At 40.9% G+C, this 19,619-nt stretch overlaps 1 protein-coding gene across 1 annotated transcript in view; it reads right to left on the bottom strand.

Moving 5' to 3' along the window:
• LMBR1 (limb development membrane protein 1) overlaps window positions 1–19,619 on the bottom strand; it is a 107,569-nt gene that overhangs the window by 26,175 nt on the left and 61,775 nt on the right. The window contains exons 6-9 of the mRNA XM_018553987.1: window positions 13,630–13,756; window positions 10,598–10,666; window positions 8,851–8,915; window positions 6,140–6,212 (exon numbers count right to left, since the gene is read on the bottom strand). Of these exons, the coding sequence (XP_018409489.1) occupies window positions 6,140–6,212; window positions 8,851–8,915; window positions 10,598–10,666; window positions 13,630–13,756 (334 nt within the window). The remainder of the gene's footprint in view (window positions 1–6,139; window positions 6,213–8,850; window positions 8,916–10,597; window positions 10,667–13,629; window positions 13,757–19,619) is intronic.

Below are 19,619 nucleotides of genomic sequence, written 5' to 3'. Positions count from 1 at the left end.
TTTTTGCCATCTGTGTCCCATTGGAATTATTTTCCTTCACTTCCTGTCTAATAGCTACAACAAGTGAGAAGAAATCCCTCCAAAGAGAGAGCAATCCCTGCTGGTCAACAGGGTCACTGGAACTAGTGTCCCAATTGGCAGATTTTTCTATTTCTGTTTAGATGGCAACCCAAAATTTGGAATTTTCTTTCACAGATAATGGTCATCAGGACAAATACAGAGGGTGGATCTCCCTAATAGGGACACAGATAGCAATGAAAACCTGACAGGTGTTCTAATCCCTCCCAACTCCATCCAAAACTAAAAAGTTAGTTACACTTTAAAATTTTAAAACACATTTTAACATATGTTGCAATGCACTTCAATTGCATATAAGGAGGTGCAGTTATAAAGAGTAAGGAGCATTTTTAATGCATGTAACAATCCGCGACAGTATTAAAGACATGCAAAACCACAAAAGGTGCATTTCCAACCTTATACGTGCATCCCAGGTATGCTGGGATTTACACCAAAACTTAAAGTACTGAAAGGAAAAGAACAGCTTTGTATAAAAATCAAGGAATCGGGATCTTCAGCCATCAATTATAATAATTTTATGATCCTACATAAGGACACAAGCATCGGATTGAAGGAGGTTGCCAATAGCAGAATTGTGTGCGGTCCCCTGTGTTGACACAATCCTTTCCTTGCATCAAGATTATTTCCTCCACATAGACATTACTTGCCGCTTTCTAAACCTAGTACGTACAAGTGGAATGCTTAAAGCTGAATACATTTCAATCCAAAAAGTCCAGCACCTAAACAGATTGTTTCACCTTCAGAGATTTCTAAGCCAGTGGATTTCTGTTGGAGTAACCAGTGTTCATTAAGTAGAGTTGTTGCCAATAGCCACCAATTACAATTTGTGTGGGGTCAGGTCCCCTAAGATTGTTGCCTGATCCAACCATAAGTAGATGCACCAGATAAGCTTTCACTTTTATCTGTCAACACCGGTAGACTGCTATCACATAATGTATCAAACATCTTTTGCCGATAACCAGTTTGCCTCCTTCATTCTGCAATGGAAACTTGAGCGCAGAGATTCCAGTATCTGTTATGGTCAATAAAATCAGTTTTGTCTTCACACGTCTATAAATGAGACCCAATATAGTCTAATTAGTTGGAGAGTCCTGTCATTGCTCATACCATGTTGGAAGATTCTCCCATGTTCCTGCACTCCGGGGTGTGAGATGCAGGGCTTTACTTTTCTTTATCATTTACCAATTCCGATAGTAAACATTTAAAACGTGTTTTCTCCATACAAAACCTTCATAAACTTGGAAAAAAGAACCACACAAATATGGTATATAAATAAACAAGACTTTTATTTATAAGTGACCCCAGATTAATGGAAGCCTATTGTGTGTCTTTCAACAGTTGTCAGTTCTCATACTCTGAACTTTCAACTGCACAGAATAGGAACAAACTATGTGAAATATGTCAAACAGAGGCCAGAAACACTAGCAACATACCGGACAACAAGAGAGCTTACAAGATGGTGAACATGTGTTCCAGGTCGCCGGTTTTGTCTTCATTAAAATGTCACAATTGTTCAAACACACAGAAGCAAGTAGAGCTGGTGTAGTGTAGGAAGACCTCAGCGGTGAAGAGTTACTACAGCACTGGATTTCAGGGGACTATTGTATGTTAGGTGTATTTGTAGCCTTAAAAGAAAATCATATGCTATAAAGGAAACACGTATGTGGAAAAAAGTATTTTTTTTAAATTATTATTATAAAAACTTTAGAACCCATTTACATTTATTGTGTAATAACACGCTTGTGGCGCATGTGTTGCATTAAGGCAGCCCATTATTTATAAATGGGCTGCCAATGCACAGCAATGGCTCAGAATCCTACATGTTCCCTTCCTGTTCAGGCCATTTTTCAGTATTCAACGCTGCAGTACTTTGACTGACATTTATTCCGTCATGCAATGCTGTACTGAAATTAATGTTATATTATTTTTTAGTGACAGATAGAGCGGGTGCGGACGTTTTAAAAGTGCACAGCAAGTGCGTTGTGGTGTGCTGCAGTGCGGGTTCAGTGCCATTCAAAATGAATAGCACAGTTATGCAGCAACAGATCACATGTTTAACATAATGCATACTGTAAATGTGAATGGGCCCTTAGGGTATTTTGGAAGGCAAATACCAATTAAGCCCCGTTACCGCATAAATTAAGCCAGGCAGTCTTATCGACAAACACTTTCCTTTCTATGTACCCTGTTTCCCCGAAAATAAGACCTACCCCGAAAATAAGACCTAGTACAATTTTTGGGAATTGCTCAAATATAAAACCTACCCTGAAAATAAGACCTAGTTGTGACCATTCCCAGGGCCGGTGGTGGCATAAGGGCGAACTTGAAGAGCCGCGGGAGAGGCAGGAGAGAATCAGCGGTGCCAACAAAGCCAGCACTTGAGGAAGCGAGGCGGCACCGGAGGGAGCAGAGCCGCATAAGCAGATGCCACCTCTATAGCGCCGACTCATGTCACAGGCGGAGTGATACCAAATGCACTCCGCCTGTGAGGAATCGATAGTGAAAGTGCGCTTCGCTCATTCTGGCCAGCGATTGGTTAGCTAATTGCTCTTGGAAAGGTACAGAACCACTGATTACCCTCATCACCATATTTTTGTAGATGAATAAGTGTGGATTGTTGTACATTAAAAAATAAAAATAAGACCTATCCGAAAATAAGACCTAGTGTGTTTTTTTGAGCCCCAAAAAATATAAGACAGTGTCTTATTATCGGGGAAACACGGTAGCTCTGATAAAGCGTTTAGATTGTAAAAGAGGTTAATGTCTCAGTGATGTTCTGAGGTGTTGTGTGAAAGCTACGGCTGTCGCACCTAATTTTGCCACAGTGCAGTGTCACGGTCTAGGGACCAGGGCACATGAGCTCCTGTGTTTGCGGAGTTGGTAGGAGTCACAAAGAGGCGGGATATCGGGGATGTAGGTCACAGGGAGAGAGGAACGAATGATCTGTGCGTTCTGAGGACGCACTAGAGGCGCAGAATCTAAGAAGGGCCAGGTATTCGACAGAGCCTCTAGTGGTGAGGATGATTGGCTGCTGGACACCTTCCAGGTTGCGGCCCTCTAGCGCACCCACACAGACGCAAGGGACTAGTTCATGCAGCGGGGAACTGGATACAAACAGGTAGGGAAGAAACTTGTAACCAAGAGGAGGAAGACAGGAAGAGGGAGAGAGAGAGAAAGTCTCAAGCAAAAGTGCAAACGCACAGCAGAACAGCAGAGTATACTGAAGAGAATAGATAAGCAAGGACACTAGGGAAGGGTAAGCGGCTTAGAGGCACACCTAGGAGCAGGAAGGTGCAACGTACAAAAGTAAACGAGATGTGCGTTGCACATGCATACAAAGAAGCAGGATAACAGAGAGAAAAGTACACAAAGAAGCACAAAAGGGATGTATGCACACAGGGGGTGTGCAGACAAGGATGAATCCAACACAGCCACCAGGTTAGAGAGGAGCACAGAAATAAAGGGGTGACAGCAAAGCAAAGGAAGATACACTGGAAGGTAAGTGACGGAGTAGAAGTACAACAAGCAGTAAATAGGAGGCAGCAAACAGACAGACTGTAGAGGGAAAACACAGTAGAAGTAAGGCAAAGAAGGCAGTATGGAGAGGCGCACAGGTGAAGGCAATTAAGGAGCAAAAGCAGGGGATAACGCCAAAAAGGGATACTAACTGGTACAGGGAAGCCAAAGGCGCAGGGATCCAATAGCAAGCGCATTAGCAAGCGCAGGGAATAAGATCCCAGGGTTAGTCAGAGACAGAAGGGGTACGGAACAAGGCATAAGACTTGTTGCTCGCACCAAGAGCAACAAGTGAGGAACTCCTAAATAGGTGAGAAGGAGAGCAGATTGGCTGCAGCCTTGTGAGACACCATAGGCTGACAGCCCAGAAACAGGGAGCATATAGAAAATCCGGCACGGATTTCCGAATATTGTGACATGCAGCCCCGGAGTAGGCAACCTTGGCACGGCAGCTGTGGTGGTATTCATTCCTGAATTAATATTGAATTCACGAATAATATTTTTTTAAAGGAAAAGGTCCTCTTTAAATATGACAACTCCAATATACATGAAGTACCCCTTCCACTCCCCCTATGCTTTTCCTTGAGACATTACATTTAGAGCCGCAGCTAACGATTATTTTTAAAATCGATTAGTTAGCCGATTATTAAGTTCGATTAATCGGATAAACAATAAAATAAATTTTTAAAAATGGCTCCAGTGATGGACTACTAGTTTGTATTGAGATTGCACTCCATCACAGGAGCAAGCTTGGAGCGGTAGAAGTAAAAAAGAAAAGAAAAAAAAAATAGGTGGTGTGCAATATAGTGAAAAGAAAATGCAAAGTGTAAAATTATACAGCAATGAATGCAGAATGGCACCGACTATAGAGGACTACAAATCCCAGCAATAGTACATTATAGCTGGTGGTATTCTGCATTGCGCTGTATAATGTACTGTTGCTAGGTTTTGTAGTCTTCTATAGCTCATGGTATTCGGCATTGCACCACTGTATAATGTACTATTGCTGGGATTTGTTGTACTCTATAGCTTGTGGTATTCCGCATTGCGCTGTATAATGTATTATTGCTGGGATTTGTAGTCCTCTATACAGCTCAGTGCAGAATATCACCAGCTATATAGGAGTACAACAAATCCCAGCAATACATTATACATACAGTGTAAAATGTATTGCTGGGATTTGTATTCCCATGTAGAATATACAGCACAATGTACCATCACCTATAGAGGAATACAAATCCCAGAAATACATTATAGAGCACCATGTGTGGGAAAGTGCAGGCTTACCTGAGCAGTCTTCCAGCAACTTGCTTCTGAGATCGGGTCTGTCCATCGGCGGCTGTCATCCGCCCACGCCTGCTCCTCCTTACTACATCTCCCCGCGTCCCTGTGCCGATCGTGGATGTGGGCGGGCGGTGAGTGTGAGGCGGGGAGGAGGTGCGGCGTGAAGAGCGTGGATGCTGGCGGGCGGGTCTGGCAGCGGCGAGCGTGAGGTGGGGAGGAGGTGCGGCGCGCAGCGTGTGTGGAGCCGTGAACAGGGCCAACTGATCAGAAGCCGATTAATCGATTATTGAAAAAGTTGACAACTTTTTCAATAATCGATTATGTCGATTAGTTGTTGCAGCCCTAATTACATTTATTAATATTGCACATTTATGACAAATTTGACTATACAAGGGTGTGCAATGAGATAATCACTTTTATAATTCATAGGATCTATCTTACCTTACTATGCTTCAACATATATCCAAACCCAAAAACATTTAATATATTTCAGCATACCAGTCCTCAGATGTGGTGGATGCATTAATGTTCATTTTTCAGGCTAAAAACATTTGTTGTTGTCACTTCCTGTGAGCTCAACTGAAAACACAAACAATGTCATCTTCCTTCTATGAGCTACTAATCCTATAACAACCATAGTGCCCTCCATAGACACAGTGGAGGGAGTGTAGCCACCCAGGAATAGGAAGTGTGTTATTAGCAGGATTACCAGGGGAAAATAAAGGGGAAAAAATGAAAACTAATGCATCCACCATATCAAAGGATTGATAAGCTGCAGTTTAGATACACCTTGTCGTTAAAGTGTTCATTGTGCACACAGCTCTGTAACTATGCAAATGTTCTACTTTTTGTGTAATAACCATAGACAGTAGCATAGACACTAGCAACACATCTACTAGAAAAAACGAAAATAAAGGATAATTCCAGCAGCCTGTGAAAGTTGAAATATTTAAAAAGGAGAACTATGAGGTGAGTGATTTACACTCATCCTGATAGTTCGAGCCGACGTGTGACTATGAAACTGTCACACGTTTCTAGTATATGTCCTCCCATGACCATTAAGAGAACTATGGGATAAACACACTTAGCCCATAGTTCTCCTTTAAGTTATATTAGAAACATGATTTACAAACTTTAATATTTTAAAGCCCTGACTTTCAATCTCTCATTTAGAAAAGTAAAGAGAAAGGTTGAGTTGCACTTAAATGGCAGTAGAAGAATACAATAAACAGGTAATTCTGAAGAATTAGAAGTGAAATACCATTCAACTTTCGCTGTAGAGCCTCTTCTTGTAAACTTATGATATACATCTGCTCATCAAGATCTTCAAGGATCTAAAATAAATAATTGGAAACACATAAAAACAATGTAAATGCAATACAACACAAGTTCCTGAATTTAAACTTCAGAACTTGCAAAGCATATTGGACTTTGTACACAGGCACATTTACATTCAGATCTTTGTAGATGAACACTATTGTACAGCAACATTTGTTCCTGTCCTTATAGGCTACAAGGCCCAGCCAAATCATTCATAGCACAGTCTGGTGACAGAGATGTTTTTCCCCAAGAAGCTTGGCAAAGCGTTAACAGTAAGAGACAGATAGACAGAGACACCTAATAAGAGTCAGTTTTATCATCGAACACAAAAACACTTCTTGAACCACGTGAGTACCCGCCTGTATATACTCCTTTATTACCAGGCCATTTTTCAGTTCTCAGTGCTGTGATAGTTTGACTGACAATTACTTGGTGATGCAACACTGCACCCAAATTAATTTTTCATAATTTTTTCTTTAGACAGACAGAGCTTTATTATGGTGCTAATTATTCATTTTTTTATTATTAGTATTATTTACGATATAAAGAAAAGAAAAGACCAAACATTTGGTATTGCTTACATTTCTTTTCAATTATTTACCTGAGGTTATTGTTTGTAAACACTAGCAGCAGTTACACTTGGCGATGGCTGTGATTGGTACACAGTGATCACAAGGTACAGAACCACTCTGATTGGTTCTGTAAATTGTGACTATTATCTGTGCAATGATCGTTTAATGACAACCGAAGGCGGCTGATTGTCAGCCATTAACAGGCACACTGGATGCCCAATTGTGTTTTCTGCAGTGCTCCAATATGTGTTTTCTGCGTTTAGAAATGGCGTTGCAGAAAATATGGTCCACAACTCCACCAACTTTTTTTTTTTTAACTATATGGCAAAATAGAGGTGGCTAAATAATTAACCATTATTTACCAAATACTTGCAGTCAAACAAAGGCTTGTTTAGCAAACAGTCCTTGAAAACTGTATAATGCTGAATATGTAGCACAGATCCAAGCAAGTCAGTTTATCTTAAAACATAAAAGAAACACTTAATAGGGAACATGGAAAAAGGGGGCTTTCTCCTCAGTCACAAACAGCAGCAGGTAAAAAAATCTGCCTGGAGATTTAGAGAGAAAAAAAAAGGGGACATTTCTTTGCCCTGTCAACAAAGAAATGTGTGAGGAACAATAAAAGGAAAGTTGCAGACAAAGGTCACAGGTTCATGGGACTGAGGACTTGGGACAGAGGCGCAGAAACAGAAGGGGAATATGGAGAGCACACAAGGAATGTCAGAGGAATTCCAAGCCCATCCAACAGAACAAGAAAAGCCTCAGAGTGAGGAGTGAATGGCTAAGAACGGTGTGCTCCTACTTGACTTAGAGTGTTGAAAAAGTACCAGCAAGAATTTTTAGGGCAGTTTGTAGGGGGAAGAAAAATCTTCCTATTGTCATTTAATTGAGGCTGTCACTCTCTGTGTTTTAGCCTGTGTGTCAGTAATTAACTGGGAAATTAATTATTTATGAATAGTTTAAGAGAAACCCTAAATTTCAGAGAGCATCTATTTACATCTACAAAACTATAATCACATTCCGCCTACACTGTGGCATAAGGAGAAATATTCTAGAGCAATGGTCATTGTAAAGTCTGGCTGAGCAAAGCAACTATCAAAGAAAGACCTTGAGCTTTGGACCTTTAGACTATGTTAACTATGTGCTCCGACTGGCATTTGCCCGCATGGCATCAACACCAATCACGGCAAGAGCACATAAAAAGCAATTGTTTTCTATGTGACCTGTTCATAACGCAGGTGTTATATGAGGTGCAGTAAACGCAGACATGCTGCATTTATCTGCAGCGCACTAGATGGCACTGGAGGTCTCCGCACGGGAGGTCACACCACACTGTTGTGCAGAGACCTGAATGAAGAGGAAAATATAAAGTAAAAAAAAAAAAACATGAACAGTGTGATGCACTTACGGATCGCGCCGCCCGCTCATCTCCCAAGAAAACTGACAGCAGCACGCGCACTGATTCTCCATTGTTCTTTATAGATTATAAATCATAAAAGGTGGGGGGAAAAAAAAAGTCATTTTCAGTTTCGGTCTGACAAATTCTGCTGCGGGAGGTGCATTGGCGTGCCATTCATTTTAATGGTGCCCCTAACGCGCCTCCCACCCACAGTGTGATCGCTCGCACTGGAAGGTACGGTACCTCAATGCTGTGTGTTCTAGTGCAGTGTGATTGCAAAAAATTGCACATGCAGTTTTATTTTGAAGTAAACTGTGTGTTTGTAGCACTGCAATTGTATATTTTATTTTAAATTAGGGTGGCATTTATTTAATTTCTTTATCTTATCAAAAAAATAATTGGCCAACTAATCGATTATGAAAATAATCATTAGTTGCAGCCCTACATCACTGAGCCAACCAGTCAATGCAGGAAATAGATGCTGACCCTGAATGATGCCTAAACAAACTGGTGTTTCTCTATGGGGAGAAAGAAATATGAAGGCAATATTAATGGGAGTGCTGCGATCTCTATAAGAGACCTGTATGTGTTATACTCACACATTACTTTGTCAGCATGCACTTTACATGAAAAATATACCTGATGCGTGGCCCACTTTAATGGCGAAAAACAAACACTTACTGTCGGTTTGACCAAAAGCTGACCCATTACTGCAAACATTCTGGAAAGTCCAACTGGTGTACACACTAAAAAGAGAGAGACAAATTTATTGGGCTCAACTGAAGTCGTAAGTAGCATGGAACATTAGCTAATATTGATATATGATTTATCAATACATTTTTCAACTTACCACAAACTAAATGATTACTACAAGCCTTTATATTACTTTTAGTATACTACCTTGGCTTTTTTTTAATAGTCTTTTCAGTGTTTAAATAAAAGTAATTCACCGGCACACACTTGAAGGGTTTTTAAAGTATTGATATATGTTTATTCGATACCCAATGTCACATACTGTCATACGGTGCTAACGTTTCGGGTGCGCACAGGGGTCCTTCATCAGAGCTTCACTGTCGCTCTGATGAAGGACCCCTGTGCGGACCAGAAATGTTAGCACCGTATGACAGTATGTGACATTGGGTATCGAATAAACATATATCAATACTTTTAAAACCCTTCAAGTGTGTGCAGGTGAATTACTTTTATTTACTATTAGTGTTTTGCACTGCGCCATCCGTGTGGTCACCTGGGCACCACATATACCTTGTGGTTTTGAGACCGTGGCAGTGCGAATGGCATTTGGACTTTGTTTTCAGTGTTTAGACATATAAAGGAGATCAGATTAGTGTAAATAATCTTAACTTGTATTTTATGTTTTTAAAGCATTGTTTCTACTGTATAATTTGTGATTATATATGTACATGGGGGCAGCCTTGGTAGTTAATTACATAAGCGGGCTCTACTTCCTGATTTACAGTGATGCACAATGGTTGTGCTTTACTGCTTCTTCTCACAAGCAAGTCTATGAGTCCTTTAAAGTGACACTAAACTCAGGTGTTAAATCTTAAAAATGCATCCAAGTACCTTAACTATTAACACAAATGTATCTTATTTGTGTATCACTCGGCTGTAGATCCTCAAATCATCTCTGAATTGGTGCTGACACTGTCCTTCCTTCTGGAGGGTGGCTGCATTTGTTGCCACCCTACAATCTCACATTTAGTTTACTACTTTGTATTGAGATTGTAGCCCATCACAGGATGTAATGTATTTTTAAGTTTTAACTCCTGAGTTTAGTGTCACTTTAAGTGAAAACAACACACTGCCAGTCTGGCGGACATCTCACCTCAACATCTTTTAGGAAGGGAGAGGTTGTAAATGAAGAGTTTGCTCTTTCTAGTGACATGTACAAATGTAAGTGTGTAAAAACATTAAATAGAAATGATTATACTTTCATGTAGTTAGTAAATCTAAACCACGCCTGATTAACATTCAGTTTTGCTACTCTGTATAATCAATTGCCTTTTTTTTCCAGAAAATGTTGCTTTTACCTCTTTTAAAAATAAAAAATATTCTTTGCATCCCAGCAATACTGGTCTCCTGATGCCCCTTTCAGCAACTTCCTGCCCATAAGCAGGCTTTCCAGCTGCAAATCCAGCTTTCCAACGGTGTAAACAGCAGCCCGTGCAATGAGAGTCGGCATGGCCATTTGTATCCTCCATCTGGGGATCATGTGACAGGGTGACAATGCAGGAGCACAACCAGGAGACAGTTGTCATCCCATAACAGGGAGGGCTCGAACCAAGGCCCTAATGGCAGGATCACCTGTTTTTTTCTTTTATATTTAAAAGATGGAAAACAACTTTTGGTTTAAATTACTTAACATAGGTGAGGATATCCATTTGAAAAAAAAGCCGACATTACTTACAGAGTAATAAAAGACATCCCATCAGTGAAATGCAGGAATATAAATAGGGTAGGTAATATTCCCAGAGATCTGAAAGGTTGGAAAAGAAGTTAAGTTTCATACATGGTTTTTTTTAAATCACAGATATGATCTTATGAAAGTATAATGGGGATGGGAATAGTCTGGCCAATTGCAGGTCATCATCTTTCATTGTTTTGGTTACTCAGTACTAGGGCTGCAACCAGCTAATCGAATAATTGATAATAATCATTAATGAGTATAGTTGTTAACTATTCTTATTATCGATTAGTTGGTTGGATCCCCTAGCTCTCTCCTCCGCGCTGGGAGGAGGGCACAGCAAGAAGTTGGTGAGTGCAATAGCCTGCGAGCCTGCTATTGCCTATTGCAATTTGAAATGGCCAATAGCAGGCTGGCAATTGCACCCGCCCACTACCGTATTTGCCAGCGTATAAGACGGGTTTTGAGGCCTTAAAACATCCCCCGAAAATCGGTGGTCGTCTTATACGCCGGGTACATACGGAAGGATACGGTATACTGTATGTAGCTTCCGCTACATACAGTATACCGTATCCTTCCGTATGTACCCGGCGTATAAGACGACCCCCGCTTTTCGGGGGATGTTTTAAGGCCTCAAAACCCGTCTTATACGCCGGGTACATACGGAAGGATACGGTATACTGTATGTAGCTTCCGCTACATACAGTATACCGTATCCTTCCGTATGTACCCGGCGTATAAGACGACCCCCTACTTTTTGTGTTAAAATATAGGTTTTGGGCTATACTCGTCTTATACGACGAGTATAGCCCAAAACCTATATTTTAACACAAAAAGTAGGGGGTCGTCTTATACGCCGAGTCGTTTTATACGCCGGCAAATAAGGTACCTGCTGTATTTCATTTCATACCTGGCTGAAGCTATTCAAGCGCCATGTGCTTACAATACAATTATTTAAAAAAGAATCATAAAAAGGTGGGAAAAAAGTCATTTTCAGTTTCGGCCTGACAAATTCTGCTGCGGGAGGTGCGTTGCAGTGCCATTCATTTCAATGGCACCTCAAACGTGCCTCCCACCCACAATGTGGTCGCCTGCACTGGAAGGTACGGTACCTCAATGCTGTGCTTTCCAGTGCAGTGCGATTGCAAAAAATTGCGCATGCAGTTTTATTCTGAAGTAAACTTTATGTTTGTAACACTGCAATTGTGTATTTTATTTTAAAATAAGGATGGTATTTATTTAATATTCTTTATCTGATTCATCTGAAAAAATAATTGGCCAACTAAATGATTATGAAAAAAATCATTAGTTGCAGCCCTTCTCAACAACAGCTGACATTTTTTACCCCAGAGGAACCCTTAAAATATTTTCGGGTCTCAGGGAAACTATGTCTAATTCCTCGGGGATCAGTGGGAAGAATGCCCCTTACACTGGCAGTTTGGGAGCATTTTTTTCAGATCGGACCGGACCTGAACGCAGGCACTGATGTGCCACATGCTCTGGTGCAGGCGATCGCACTGCAGGCAGGAAGGGGGTGGCTGCGGTGCCATGGACTTTAACGCACCGCCACGCACCCTCCCGCCCCTGAACGGAGGAAGCTGGCCAGGATGCGCTTTAGTGTGTTGCAGCAGCAAATTGTGGTGGAACGCACCAGAGCTTGTGTGAACCGGCCCCATCAGACAGCTAAAACGGTCATTGGTGTCATGCTGCTGGCTCTGCCAAGTGGCACTGGACATGGAACTATCCAGTCACCAGGAAGTTAAGCAGCCACAGCTCAGGGAACCTCTAGTAAGCTCTGGAGGAACCCTGGTTGAGAATGGCTTCTACTGATTAATGTGAAACTTCAGCAATGCTTTCCTTCTACTGTAGTGTTGAACAGTGGGGGTCAGAGCCTCTGTCATTCTTTTTATATCAGGTCTGTTTTCTGTCTCTAGTACCAGTGCATTGCAGTAAGTGCAAGTAAGTAACTTCAGGTTTCTCCCCATTGAAGTGAATCTTTCATATACTCCTACCACCATTCCCTACAAGAATTTCCATTGGAGAATATGGAAAATGCTCTACAGAGAGCAAAGTTTATTTACAACAAAGCGTGTGTGGTCACTGGTTCAGAAAATTAATGGAAATCTACCCAGGTGAGACAGACACTGCAATAAACTTGACAGACACTTTTACATATATAAAAAAAACAACAACAAAAACAGCTCTTTACCCAAGACGTCAAATAAAGCTCATTTTGAACTGAATGAAATGATGTGCTTTTGGGTACAGGGTTTTTGAGATTCATTTGTAATTTTAGACCATTTGGAGCATTTGAGAAAGGTGATGTTCAGTTAGGATTCCCTTCTCGTTAGGACTCTTACATTGTTGTTACCATGGCAGCTTCAGGGTGTAAGGTGCGTCACTAAACAGGGTGAAGCCCAGGTACAAAGATAAAACTGAAGGAATGAAGGTAGTGATTAAACCATATATCAGCCTAATCTCACATTCTTTCTCCTGTATCCTCTCTCTACCAGATATAATAGCTCCCATCACAGACAACCTTTCCACAATTAAACCATCTTGTGCACCCAGAGCAATACACAAATATGTAAGAGGCATGCAGGACTAGGCCAAGGACCACATAACCCTAACAAACAAGGTGCAATTTTAAACACACGGGTGAAATTCTGAGTATTCCCACAGACGAAGACTACCAAATATACTGCTCCCTCTATATTTACATAGTGACTGTTCTAACATAATGATTACAAATTCCTTTAAAACCCTATTTAATGGCAGAGCCAAGTCCACTGTCCATCTGCATTGTGTTTACTACTAGATGACAGGTCCAATTTAGTTAATTATACAGAATTTACATTTTACCACAAAAAAAATGCCTTTTCATATGACTTTTGCCAAGTCATGCTTTGCCATTGCTTCAAACAGTTCATCACCCTAACCCATTTGACACAATGAATCAATTAATATCACCTCTTTATATGTGTGGACTGACCATCAAGAAAATGTAGGAGGACAAGTAGAGCTCGGAGTCTTACCATACAAAGACTCCATGCTTGCCGAATTGTTGTCTATCAAGGCAGATGCCACCCACACAATACCAAAGATAAGGAGTGCAAGGAGGATGAGCATGACAACAGTCTCCAGAATCCGAGCTTGTATCCCCTGTTGAACAAAAAGAAAAAAAGAGTATAACTTTATTGGCACCAATTTACTGCATAATCACAAAGAATACATTTAAGGCTTAGCTTATTGGAGCAATTCTTAAGTGGGTTTCTCACCAAAACTATTTTTTTTCTAGTTTTGTAAAGATTTAGAACCTCTGCCAGGTCTCTATTGATTTAAATAGGATACACCCAAGAGGTGCTGGGACTTCAATGCTGGGTTATACGGAGCAATAAGGGGAAAAGACAACCATTTCAAGAGCTCACTGGCTCTGGTTAGGCTGTTCTCATCCTAAAAAGGGATAACCTCCAAAGGACCAACGGAAGCAGCATCAGATCAAATTTGTAAGAGTCCAGAAGCTTTAATGATTCACAAAATAACAGTCAGTAGGTTTTGGAGGCCAAACCACTGCCCCCCTTCATCAGGGTTTAAGGTAAATCAGAACTTAAGCTAGGTTTTATTATACGAATCTGTGTGGATTGAATGTGGTATCCTAAAAGTCAGCAGCAGCAGAGCATGCCAGCATTCATGGCACACGCATTACAGGTTTACAGATTTGTCTAATACAATAAGCCCGGATGAGGGGAGGCGGTTTGGTCCCAGACACAGGTTGGCTGTTTTGTATATTATTAAAGCTTTTTATTAAAGCCTCACTGGCCACACTATGTTCTCTGACAGTTCTCCACACACCGGCCTCATATTCTCTAGTAGCTCTCCCCTTAAAGGCCACACTATGATCTCTGACAGCATGCCCCCCCCCCCCCCCCCATCATCAATGTTATCCCCCACCACCATCTTAGTTATAAGCCATTGCTGACTCTCATCTGAAAATACAAGTCTCTTGGGTGTCATACTTGTCCATGGCTTCAGTACTTTGAGCCACAGAGCTGTATGCAGATTAGCAGCTCCAACTTCACCGACTTTCCTGTGCTGCGTCAGCTTCTGATGCCAGAGAGAAAACAGCAACTAGCACTTTCAGCAATGTACGCGTTTCTCTTACTCCTTTACAGAGAAAATAATCAACACAAACAAGAATATATATTATTATGCTGACGTTTTCAGGCCTAAAATGTGGAATATAACATGGGTGCAAAAATGGAAAAAAGGGCCTCAGTCATGAAGGGGTTAATGGTATGGTGCCTCAGTCTATGCTTCAGTGCAGTTCATTTTAAGCGATCGATTTGAAAATAAAATAGTTTTTATAAAGTCCAAAATTTTGGTCAAAATAAATAAATAAACCATCCTGATAACGTCATAGTTTTAAAAAGCCATTTTTGAAAGATGGATTGCATTTCTGATTCTTCAGGCTCTGAAAGTGGATTAGCAAATTGTATCTGCGATTCCAATCAAGTGAATGGAAGACACTGGCAAAGCGCCAAATGTGGCGCCCAGCCAAGCCCAGGCGTTACACAGGTACGGTGAGGTAATCTTTTTTGAACGCTGCTCTAGAAATGAGACTACACGCATGTCTTTAAAGTCTGCAGAGCCCTCTTGTGGACAATGGAAATACTGCACCAGATGCACAGTGCTTGCAAGTGTTTTACATTTTTATTTAGAAGAAAATTGCAGAAAAAGCATACATTTAGTTAGGCAGTCTTAATCAAACAAGGCGGGATGTAAGCACAAACTGAATGATAAGTAGCCTGTATGCAAACTACTTACATCTTAACCTAATAAAAATGTGCATTTTTTTATTTAGAATAAAACTGCGCAAACCTAAGCAATACAGAATAAACACACAACTGAATGGATTCCTGGATAAAACCATAAAAAATCACATCCAACCTCCTGATGTGCCATATTGGCCTATAAGAAGTTCAATAGGTATCCCACCGCACTCTTTACCAGTAAACCCCTTGAGGAGGGTGCTGAAATGACTGTGCCGCTCTGATCAATATAGGAAACAAGATGTCACAAGCACACCAAAGGAATGTGTTCAAGCAAACATCATTTATTGATGCATATTGTCACAAGAATGGCAACATTTTGGGACTGCTCAGGGTCCCTTCCTCAGGCTTAGTATGACACCATACTGAGCCCGAGAAAGGGACCGTGCACAGTCCTGAAATGTTGCCATCCTTGTGACAATATGCATCAATAAAAGATGTTTGCTTGAAGATATTCCTTCGGTGTGCTGGTGACATCTTGTTTCCTATATTAGCAAATAAGTCTATTAATCTCTTCTAACTGAAGGACCAATATGAATACTTGAGAAGGAGAAGGGCTAGGGGCATGCTTGACTTGGAGCAGGAAGAGTTGGTCTTCAGCTCAGAGGATCCTGGTGATGGACAGGTGATTATGCAAACAAGGGGTTCAGCTGATAAATAGGAGGGTTATCTGATCATGAAGGTCTTGGTACAGAAACTTATCAGTTTGCATTTTCACAATCTTCTCTCTAAGCCCATGCGTCACCAAAAGCGATAGGCCTGTCTACAAATAAAGCGAAAAGTTGCTGTCTGCCTGTAGAAAATACATAAAGCTCAGCATTAGAAGGGAATTTCCTGACTTCAGCACAGCATTAGTATTTCCTGGATAACATTACCATGTCACCAATTGTACTTGTTGTTTGGAACAGTTCAAGTTGAGTGCAGTTTTTATTGTTAATATGTACATACACAGAAGAAGGGTCTCAATTACTTCAAATCAATGGCCAAAGGCTCCGACACAGTTTCCAAGTAGAAAGCCGGTGTTTAATGAACCCTGAAAATAGGAATTTCTGACTGGCTTGTACCAAACAGATACAGGCATGGTCATTACCTACACTAAAAAACATAAAGGTTACCTTACAAAATGGTTTATCAGCAGAAGAAGCGCGCTTTAGATCTTTTTCTATTCTATAAGAGGCCCCTAATTCAACAGCCAAAGATTTCTGAGGCAGCCAGACATTCATCTGGATATCAAATGACCAGGAAGGGGAACGTGGTTGAATAAGAGTTTCATCGGTGTAGGTAGCTCTTGCCCAGTTGCCTCTATTGTCCCCCAGCAATATGCCACCCATGTCATAAGTCAGTCATCACTCATCACTGTACAGACTGGGTCATCTGCAGCCTGCCTTGGGAAGTTTAGGAGGCCCAGTCTGCATGCATGAGCTGCTTAATAGACCACAGGTCATGTTAAATAGTGAAGATGAGAAGACTGGTCAATGAATTCAGAAAACTGGAAAGTTCCTATCACCAGACATAAACCGGCACATTATCCATCAACAGGAAGTCAATATATAAAAGCATACTGATTGGAATTTGATTATACTTGGCAGTATGACAAATAGGAGAACCTTTACATTCTCCAGGTGTATGCAATAGCTAAACGGCAAGTAGCACTGGGGCACAGTGGAACTCGAGAGAGGAAATTGTAGAATAAAACCTCACATCTTAGCTACAGAGCAGAGGTGTACAGACAAAAGGTTGATATCATGTTGATGCAGGAATGAGTGGTATCAGAGGCAAAGAAAAAGACCAAATTAAAGCCAGACAGGCTTCCATAAATTAGACTGTTCACACTGTCTTCGGTTACATATCCAAGCACTCGACCTTCTGGCTCAGAGTTTTGAAGTCAGCGGAAATCCTTGATGAGGTTAACAACCTTATTATAGACACCTGCCTGCAATTGATTTTACTTACTGCATGAGGAAGCTTGGAGATGTTTCAATATGCAGCTACTACAAGAAATGTCTACATGTTTCTATTTCAGCCAAGAAAGCAATGTCTGCATTTTATAAATATTAGAAGATTGGAATGAATACAGCCAAGGGTATTTGGTAAGGCTGGGAGCTGTCTGCAGTACTAACTGGGAGTCATCATTGTTAATATTCTGCAATCTATTGAAAGATGAAATGTAAAAGGTTACTGTAACATCATCATCACATTCTTTGTACGGCCTAAACTGGACCTAAAACATGAATTCACTTATTACTAGGGATGCACCGATATATATCGGCTGCCGAAACATATCGGCCGAAAATGGCACTTTTGGCTAAATGCCGAAAGTGCAATTTTTGTGCCGATACATCGGCGCATCCATGGTTTCTTTCCTCCCCGCTGGGCGCTGCTCTGTGTCCCAGCGGGGAGGAGAGAAAGTGTGACAGCCGGCCAAGTGCTGCGGGATGAGAGTGCTGTGAGCGGCCGGCGTCTCTCCTCCCACACTGCTCAGCCTCCTATCGCAGTCCGGCAGAGCGGTGTGTTGGCGGAGACAGCCCGTGCTGTCACAGGAGGCTGAGCTCTCCTCCCTACACCGCTCGCTCAGCCTCCTGTGACAGTGTGTGTCAGAGAGGAGAGTCAATGCAAACACTCAGCGGTCAGTGATCGCTGAGTGATTGTAGATAATTGAGGACATGGTATGTTTACTATATCCTCAATTATGAATGAATGGGAGTGATCTAAATCACCTCCTGTTCATTCATAGTTGTAGTTATAGTAAACATACTATATTCTCATGTTATGAATGAACAGGAACACTCAGTATAGAGGATTCCTGTTCATTGATAACAGGGGCTGAAGAATAAGAGATAGAGGACTTTGTGCCCTCAATCTCTTTTTCTATTTTAAAAGGGAAATATCAGGGGTCTGTTTAGACCCCTAATATTTCCCCAAAGCCCCTAAAAGTAGAATAAAAAAATGAATAAAAATATTAGAATAATTTAAAAAGTTTATAAAAAATTAAAATAAAATAATTTGAAAAATTTGAAAAAAGTAAAATAAAAAAAACATATTCGGTATCGGTTTCGGCCTGACAATGTTTTTTTATTTCGGTTTTGAAATTTCCATTTTGGTACACCTCTACTTATTAGCTCCTATGGTACCGTCCAAGTCATTCTCTATGCAACAATTTTCAGTAATATTTAATAAAATGAAAAATAATCATGGCAAGAAAAAAACACAGACAGTGAAAAATTTAGTACTCCTTTACATTGGTGGTCAACGGAGTAATGTTCACTTACATTAGTGGTCAGAGAGGTGCACCTTAACATTGGTGAGAACTGGAAGTTCCCTCTTACAATGGTGGTCAGTGGGAGAAGGACCCCCATATGTTGGTGGTCGGTGGGAGAAGTTCCCCCTTACATTATTTTTTCATCAGCTGGAAGAAACTCCTTTACAGACAGATAAAAGGTCATTGTTATCAGTAGTTTCTGGACGGAGATGCCCCACTGACCCCTTGCAACGAGCTCTGCCAAGTGACATTGGTCCCACAACTATGCAAGCACCGTCAGGCAGGAGATCAATCTGTGACTGCAAAAGCAAGCCCTAGAAAGCTCAGAAAGGACCTTAGGGTTCAACAAAACTGGCTGAGAAAATCCAAAGCAGAGCTGCAGTGGGCGGAGAAGAGAGGGTCATATATGTGTGAGCAGAATAGGATATATAGTCGCATATGTTTAAACAGCACTATGCAAAGGTTTAAAGGCATTTGTGAAAAAATGCTGTAAAGTGAGGATACGTTCAAAAATAATATGAATAGTTTTTAATCCTCAATTAACAACCTATAAAGTGCACACAAAAAAACAGGAAGAAAAAAAAAGCCCAAAATCGAATCAATATTTGGTGTGTCCGCCATTTGCCTTTAAAACAGCATCAATTCTACTAGGTACACTTGCACACAGTTCTAGAATTTGAAGGCGTATTGTCCAGAGTATGGTTAAACAATCATACCTAACAGGTGCTAATGATCAACTAGATAACATATAGGTTAAAATACAATCAATAAATCAAACAGTTTCAGGAGGAAAGATGGACCCTTGTATTTATTCAACCTCACCTTCTGTTACTATATGTTACTATGTAGGAGGAATGAAAATTGTTGAGGAAAAGCCATGCTCTACTAGTGAGTTGATGTAGCTGAAGGCCGTTCAATGTAAAAAATCTTACAGAAT

Source organism: Nanorana parkeri, unplaced genomic scaffold (assembly GCF_000935625.1).
Source record: "Nanorana parkeri isolate BGI_ZX_2015 unplaced genomic scaffold, ASM93562v1 scaffold137, whole genome shotgun sequence".
NCBI classification, from domain to species: Eukaryota; Metazoa; Chordata; class Amphibia; order Anura; family Dicroglossidae; genus Nanorana; species Nanorana parkeri.
The sequence above is the reverse complement of the archived record's forward strand: the minus strand, read 5'-3'. Positions and strand labels throughout refer to the sequence as shown.